This window comes from Pocillopora damicornis, chromosome 7, assembly GCF_964200805.1.
Source record: "Pocillopora damicornis chromosome 7, jaPocDami1.2, whole genome shotgun sequence".
NCBI classification, from domain to species: Eukaryota; Metazoa; Cnidaria; class Anthozoa; order Scleractinia; family Pocilloporidae; genus Pocillopora; species Pocillopora damicornis.
The window spans coordinates 8,272,421-8,280,214 of NC_142676.1; the positions used below are offsets into that span (position 1 = coordinate 8,272,421).

At 36.8% G+C, this 7,794-nt stretch overlaps 1 protein-coding gene across 2 annotated transcripts; it reads right to left on the minus strand.

Moving 5' to 3' along the window:
• Positions 1-1,871: 1,871 nt before the first annotated feature.
• On the minus strand, positions 1,872-7,508 carry LOC149042372 (uncharacterized). Of its 2 annotated transcripts, XM_089212903.1 has the most exons (9): positions 7,348-7,508; positions 6,038-6,315; positions 5,703-5,817; positions 5,349-5,471; positions 5,084-5,206; positions 4,591-4,716; positions 4,046-4,079; positions 3,649-3,775; positions 1,872-3,312 (listed from the first exon to the last, which is right to left on the minus strand). In XM_089212903.1, the coding sequence occupies exons 1-9, from the start codon at positions 7,418-7,420 to the stop codon at positions 2,815-2,817; spliced, it is 1,497 nt and encodes a 498-aa protein (XP_089069029.1). In that variant the 5' UTR covers positions 7,421-7,508; the 3' UTR covers positions 1,872-2,814. The 2 variants fall into 2 exon arrangements, with proteins under 2 accessions (XP_089069029.1, XP_089069028.1); XM_089212902.1 differs by having other exon boundaries at positions 6,038-7,473.
• Between the last annotated feature and the right edge of the window lie 286 nt (positions 7,509-7,794).

Sequence of the window (7,794 nt, forward strand, 5' to 3'; positions counted from 1 at the left end):
GGTGGAATTTTCGAAAATGTCCAAAATATGTATTACCCGGCTGGGTTAGAAGTTCGCCGAAACCACTACATATCTTTATCTTTCCATATTCCTCTACCTAACTAATAAAAATAACACTCCAATTGATTTATTTAAGGAATTTCTGGAGCTATATTATTTTACTGGCGATTTCATGGGTTATAAACACAGCCGATGGTTCCTTTGAACAAATTCATTCTTTTTGCGCACTACCTTATAGGATTGCAGGTTTCTCGAATTTAAAATGACTGCACTTTAAATACCATTATCAGGAACACTTCCCAGATTGACACTAAGAAATACTTTGGATTAACTTAACTATTTCAAGTCTATCCTGACTTTTAGTGAATTCCCTCTTTCTTTCTCTTTAACTGAGTGACAAAAAAAGTTCGTTTGTTCAGCGAAAAACCACCTTCGGCGATGGTTTTTTTCTAGATGGGAAATGGAGATGTTTCTCACTCTCTCATGGCATATTCAAGCATAAAAATCTTCAAACTGCTCAATTCAGGCGTCAAACATAGGTGGTAGACGTAAATTCGTACTTAACCGAGTCTGCTTTTTGTTAAAAGCTAAAACCACGATATATCTTTATATTTCCATACTCGCCTTCCTTTTTGTTAGTTTTTGTTCGCCTGAATAAATATTGAGATATTGATTAGATATTGAGGGGAAGAAGTTGGAATTTTGCGCTCAGCCGAGATTAAAAGCTGCATATTTACGGTCATGGCGGCAAAGGTAAAGTAAAACTGAAAAATAATTTTAAGGGTAAAAAACCGTTATAACTGGAAAACCTATGTAGCTTGTTCTAAAAAAGAATCAAACTAAATATGCGAACCAAACAAATTCCTCAAACACGAGCTTTGCAAAAATGCGAGCACGGCAACTTATGTCAATTTTGATTATCGGTGCTGTTAACAATGGGCCTTTGCTCCGAAAAGTAAAAACATCGCAACAATTCGAGAAAGCAAGATGATTTTGATTACTTTGTGACTAAGACAGATTTTTTGAAAGAAATCGATTTTTTTAACCGAAATGCCCTGAACCACTTTTTTCGAGAGACTTTGTCTCAGCTATGATTGAGAGAGACTAATTTCCCCCTCACTAACCCCCGCTCAGAGATCAGTAATAGAGAAACTAACCTTCCAAAGACACAGGTACAGACATCATAAGGCACAAAACTAACAGAGTACAGATAAAGATCGAATTCTTCGTGGCGCTGAACCCTCTGAAGACCGACTTCCGGAAAGACATCAATTGATGGCAAAATTCTAACTTATTATTATTTTTTTTTTTTTAACTTCCTGACTACCTTTTTAAATGATGAAATCTAAGTATTACTGGTATTCAAGGAGGTCAACATCCCTGGTAACCAATCATAGAGTGCTATTCTGCACCACTTGACCAAGTGGGCCAATTATCGTTGAGTATTTGTAACACACTCCACACTTGAAATGTAACGCAACATTCACAGGTGTTTACATATGTTAGACAGTCACGGATTAGACTTAGGAAATAACACGTACTGTATTCTTTCTCTCAGGATTTAACGCGTCGTGGTTCCTTATTGTATTTGTTCTGCTCTCTATAACAAAAAAAAAAATTGAATCTCCGAAGAACTTTGGCTATTGTTAGCCAACTAGCAATTTTACAAGTCATTCCGTGCGTGAGACCGTCCCAATGCTGTACAACAAAACCGATACACAACTTAAGAAGTAGTAATTAAAATTTCATGGTTTGTCGGTAAATTCTACAGACGGATCTTTTTAAAGCAAATTTTATAAAGCTTTTTGTTTGTTGGCCAAGTCCTGAGACGCGCCTCCAGATCATTTCGTAAACACCAGTTACATATCAAATTTTTCTGTTTCATTTTATTGAATCTCTATGTCCTCTTGACACTCTTATGTTTACTTCATATTCAATAGTGGCGGGACTGCGCTTAGCTAAGTACTAAGCAGTAATGGTGCGAGTTATTTCGTGTAAAATCAAAGTTATAAAAATGCATAGGGCATGGAAAAATTTTGATCTTTCTAATGTTAATATACGTAGCAGAGATTGTTGAAAAATAAATTTACTAAAATTTGAAGCTACTCGAATGGCGCTGCGGTTAGGTAAGTTGTAATGGTATGAGGAATTTTGTGCGAAATCAAAGTTACATATTTGTATACGGCATGGCGAAATGTTAATCTCTTCCGATGTTCAAATACGTAGCAGAGCTTGTTAAAAAATGTCCATGCTAGTAGTTTTTATAGATATCTTACAAGGAAGAGCTTTTACCCAACCGAAAAAAAGGTATATACATGGGTGAGAAACAATAAAAAAGGTGAACTCTTGGAATCTACTTATTTTACAGACTTGGACCCAGGATAATTACCGGAGAAGATGAGATTTGAATTTTAGCCAGAATCAGAGAATCCATCATGCATACCATTTTCAAACACGAGGAGGCGCTGCCTCAAATGAGCGAGATCCAAACCGATTTCTGTTTCGGCCATGATTGCGCCTTGTACCTCTATCAGCTCGACTTAGAGGCGCGTAAAATTACGCTTAATCTACGGGCTAATCAGGAGCTTATGAGCTTTTACGTCGTGGAATTCGAAGGATACTACGAACATTGAATATGGCTTCACTGCCGATTTCTACTTAGTTTTCACAGCCTAAATAAACTTCATACAAATAGGACGTAAAAGACTGGAGTTAAAAAGTTATATTTGAAACAGACCTGACCAAACAATACGATAAGTTCGAACCCATTGCTCTATAACGGCTTCGTAGCTTAAATGTGAATCGTGTGCCTTGTCAGTGCACCAAGATGTACCCCATGGCTCTGATGTCCTTGTCTCCATTATCAGGCTTGTGTGCTGCTGCATTTCCACACGAATTATCTCCTCCTGTACCAAACCCGATACTGGAATCGCAAGAGGAACAGTCATTTTCTTGGTTAGAAGCAATGCCGATTCTTGCTCTGGAGAAACCACCTTCAACGTTGAACCCTTCCTTGTTGCAGTTTCGCTGCAAGGAGGCTTGCGAACCAACCACCTTCTTCCACGTGTCACGACCCAGTGAAGTGGCGTGGTATTTCCCGTCAGCGATCAATGAATACAAAGAGTCGGCTGTCTTGTTGATGACGATGAAACTTAGTTGTTGTCCAATCCTCATACCGAGGCAGATCTTGGAGAAGGGTGTTTGCCAGTAGGTTGGTAACTTTGTTTCTTGTAAATCGAAGCCATTCTTACCAGCAGCATCTTGATAGGTATTTCTGTCCTTCCAGAAATGGGAATGGTAAAGAAAGGTAGTCTAAAATTGATAACAAAGGATTTTTCAATTTAATATCAATTTAGGCTCAGGGTCATTAAGTACGCGTGAGCGACTCTTTGTGGCTCGCCTAGTAAAGACAACTTTTGGCGGTTGTCAGGGAAACCGCATCCAATTTTTGTTCCCACCCTTTTTCGCTTGCCTATGTTGACCTTTATCCTTAATAAATTTGTAGATTAATCTCTACCTTATCAAAAACAGAGTACTTCTGTCTTAGGCTCAAGGTCAAAAAATACGCTTGAGCGATGCCTAAGGAAACAGCACCCATCTTCTTTTTATCTGTCTATTCAATGAATTTCTCAGCAAATGATTTATTACCTTGTTGCCATTAATCTTCATGATCGGCGTCCATCCTCCATCTCCGCATCCAAAGTCTCCCATGTGACAGAAAACAGAAATAGGCGTCGAGTCTAAGTGCAGGGTAACCTCGCCACTCTTTTTCAACCTACACAATAAAGAATCTTCTTAAAAGGAGAGATTCATTTAAAACTTGATGAGGGCCATGGCTTTCATATATTTAGTGAACAAATCAAAGTACTTTTCGATTAGGCGATTCCCTTCAAGAAAGAAGCTAATGTGTATGTTTATCATCAAGGTTCTCATGCTTGCCGCAATATTATTTTTAAAATTATAATTTTCAGTAGTACTTTTATTTTCATATTCTCTCATTAAATTCCGCTCCAGCTTTGTTCTTGTTAGTGATTAACTGACTTACCCATTCCGGTCGAAAATTTCCTTACACGTCGAAGCTGAAAAAAGGAAAGTGCATATCAACTGCAATAAACCCTTTAAGAAAAAAAGATGGGATGGCGTTTTGAAATGCTCTCAAAGGGAAAATTTACGTGTAGAACAGGAAATACATAACGTTCTTGGTCACTCGTGTTTTCGTAGCTTGCATTGTTAGCGGTGTCTAATGCGCTACATATGAGAACAAAACCAGCGGACCCGTTAATTTAAGCAGCATCCCAAGCCCTTCGCTGCCTCACCGTTTTTAATTGAGCCGCACGACGCTTCTAATGCACACCATAAGACTGCTATCTACGCAGGCAAGCGTTTCCACGTCCATCAAGAAGTTAGCTTGTTTTTAGTTTGAATTCTCGGTAGTTTCTAGCAAGACATTTGAAGAAGTTTTTATCTATTAACTATTAATCTATACCTCGATATACATAATTGTTATAAACGAAACTTCTCATTATAGTAGTCCTAACAGACAGAAAAAGTACGAAACCAGCTTAAAAAATACAGCAGGAGAAATGTTACCTAAACGGCAGATATTTCCTTCTCGATAGTATCCTTGTTTGCATGTACAGTTGTAGGATCCCTTAGTATTGTTGCACACAGCATCAGCACTGCAGTTCATTTTTCCTGTAGCACACTCGTTGATATCTGAAAGGACTCTCCTTTAATTAGAGCGTCATCACTGCAATTGATTTCAAAACTAATGCAGATTTAAAAATAAAGTGTAAACAACAAATGGAGACCCACGTTGGATCCGATGTCTTAAGGGTCTTGAATTTTTTCTGCAGTTCTCTTGGCCATGCTAGAGTAACATCATCCCATCTGGGTATGGATTATTGAGCAAGACAAGTCGTCCGTCTTTCAAATTCATTATGTTTATAAAGTATGTTACTTTTAAAAATAAAAAATTGTCCGCCGCTTTGCTTGATGATACCAATAAGAAACAAAATATATTTACATTCTTCAGCATGTAATTGATTAACATTAGACTCAGAAACTATTGGCTCTGTTTTACCTTTGCAAGTCCGTCCATCCCCAGTAAATCCTGGTTTGCATTTGCAGCGATATGATCCCTTTGTATTGTTACACATAGCATCAGCACTGCAATTGGATGTTCCGTCAACACACTCGTTTACATCTGTAAAATTTAATGGAAACCAATTCAATAGGGAAAACCCTTAAACACATGACCAATTTTATCATTTTAAGGGTTGAAGTGTAAATTTTCAGTTTCCATTCCCTTGTTCGTTAAATAAAATTAGGGCTTCGGTTACGTTTACCTTCGCAAGTCCGTCCATCTCCAGAATATCCAGGTTTACATGAACAGTTATAAGAACCATTGGTATTGTTGCAAACAGCATTTTCACTGCAGCCGTGTGTTCCTGAACCACACTCATCGATATCTGAAAATAATCTTCCTTAATTAGAAGGTCATCAGTGCAGATGTGAAAATAAGATGTGAAAAACAGATTGAGACCTACGTGGGATCCGACTTAATAGTCCTGTAATTTTGGAGCAGCTATGTGGCCAACAGTCAGTTAAGAGCTGTACGGTTATTGTGTGAGTTTATAAGAAACAGGACCTGAACTTTTACAGGTGCCTTTCGAAGTTGTGTATAAAATTGGAGTCAATACCTTTCTTACACCTTGGACCATTGAACCCAGTGATACACAAACAGCGATATCCTTTGTCAGTAAAACCGCTTTGACAAGTAGAATTGTTATCGCAAGGGCTATCAACACAAGTACTCTGAGGCCAAAAGAAGAAATAGTAAGAATCTTAACATCATAAGATAAAGTACTGATATAATGGAAAACGAGCAGCACATAAACCTACAAAAACGATAATGCTAGTGATAAAAATATTGACAGTGATATTAGAATTAAAGAAACAATTGCTACGCTTATGATCGGGAGACTAGTTTTTTCTTTTATCTGGAATGAATATTTGCTAATGATGCAACACCAACCTCAGCTGCACGATAAAAATAGCGGTCTTCATCCTTCAGGTCGTGTTCGTGTCTTTCGTGATTAACATTGTTCAATTCACATTTGTACACTCCATGTCCACTCACTCGTTTATCAAGATTAATGCTGACACAGTCAGGTTCCATAAAACACACGTTCTCACAAAAATCCTTGGTCGTGACTTCTGCGACGCGGATTACGTGGTTTATAAGGCGTTTTCCGTCAAATGCTTTTTCCGGGGTAAACTTCAATTTTCGGCATTGGTCTGCTTCAGATAAATCTTCGATAATTATAAATAATACAAAAAAGAAAACACTGGTATAGAAGATGGCCATAAGAGACGTGAGGATGATGATAACAATAATAACATTAATCATTACAATGTTTAGGTTTAGTAATAAGGTAAAGCATTTATTGATAGTTTCTCCGTCGGTATATACCAAGGCATCCTAAATTTTTCAATTCATCCATCCTTATGCCTCCCTTTTTGTCTCCCATTTTAATTTCTAGTTTAATACCTTTCATACAATTATCCATACTGCCATCTGCAGGAAACTTGCCGATGGCAATAATTTCCACAGAAAAATGTAAATATTTAAGTAAGAAAAATTTCCATTAGAAAATTCCCAAAAATTTTCTCAGCGCAGACGAAGTTCGTAGGTTTTAATTAGCAAAGTGGATTGAGTCGTTGAAGAAACCATGACATGATAACAAGATCAATGAACAAAGAACTTTTGCAAAGAGCTTGTCACTGTAGAAGACCTTTATTGCAAAACTTCTTTTCCTTCGAATAAATTAATTCTCAAATCTACATATTTAGCAGTAATCGCATATTTCTCGATATTCCCTGTCGTTGGGAGTTATTTACTGGAGAAAGAGTTAGCCAAAAATGAGGCAAAAATCTAACTGTAGCAGCGCAATAAACACAAAAACCACTCCAGCCGACACAAATAAGAAGACTGAGCAGCATTACAAAAGAGAACTTAGAAGACAATATAATTTAAGAGTGTAAACGTTTCACATGTTCGAATACAAAATACAAAAAATGAATAAATGAGTAAAGAGGTGATAGAGAGGTAGAAAATATTACAATATATCACCTTGGATGACGAGCCTGATTAAAAAGAAATGACTAAGAAAAATAACGAAAACAAAACAAAAAGGAGAAATGTCAACAGTTTCTTATTGTGGAGATAAATATCAAAACCTCCTCTGAACATATAACATGCAGGTGTTAAACAGTTACCATGATTATGAAGGACTAATGTCCCTTCTCTATTTCCGCTCATAAATGAGTAATGGTGAGGCTAACCTTGTGATGAGACATAAGCAAGTATCATGAAGCACAACAGTAACAGAAGAAAGATAAAAATTGACTTCTTCATCGCGTGGATCGTCAGGTTTCCGCGACTGACTTTTGGAATTATGTACAATTTGATGCGAAAGATCTTAATTAAATTCTTTTTGTTATGGTCAAAGCTTTCTGATATACATACATATATATATATATATATATATATATATATATATATATATATATATATATATTTTTTTTTTTTTTAACCATTGAGTGTTTCCTTACTGTTCTTCGTTTTAATTTGATATCTTTAGCCCTTGTTCCAGCACGAAAACAATTCATTGGATGAAAATAAATTAACTTTTTACGAAGCCTCTCGACGAGTGACTTAATAGTCAATAGTTCGGACTTAACAGTGGTTAAAGTCTAAAGAGCGGTCTCCATATTCTTAGCAAGAAACTA

Excerpts from the sequence above, each read along its gene's own strand:
- LOC149042372 (XM_089212902.1), bottom strand. The coding sequence starts at position 6,412 with ATGATTAATGTTATTATTGTTATCATCATCCTCACGTCTCTTATGGCC. Across the intron at positions 5,818-6,037 it reads ATTTTTATCGTGCAGCTGAG|AGTACTTGTGTTGATAGCCC; the intron begins GTTGGTGTTGCA and ends TTTTGGCCTCAG. Across the intron at positions 3,776-4,045 it reads GAAATTTTCGACCGGAATGG|GTTGAAAAAGAGTGGCGAGG; the intron begins GTAAGTCAGTTA and ends TTTATTGTGTAG.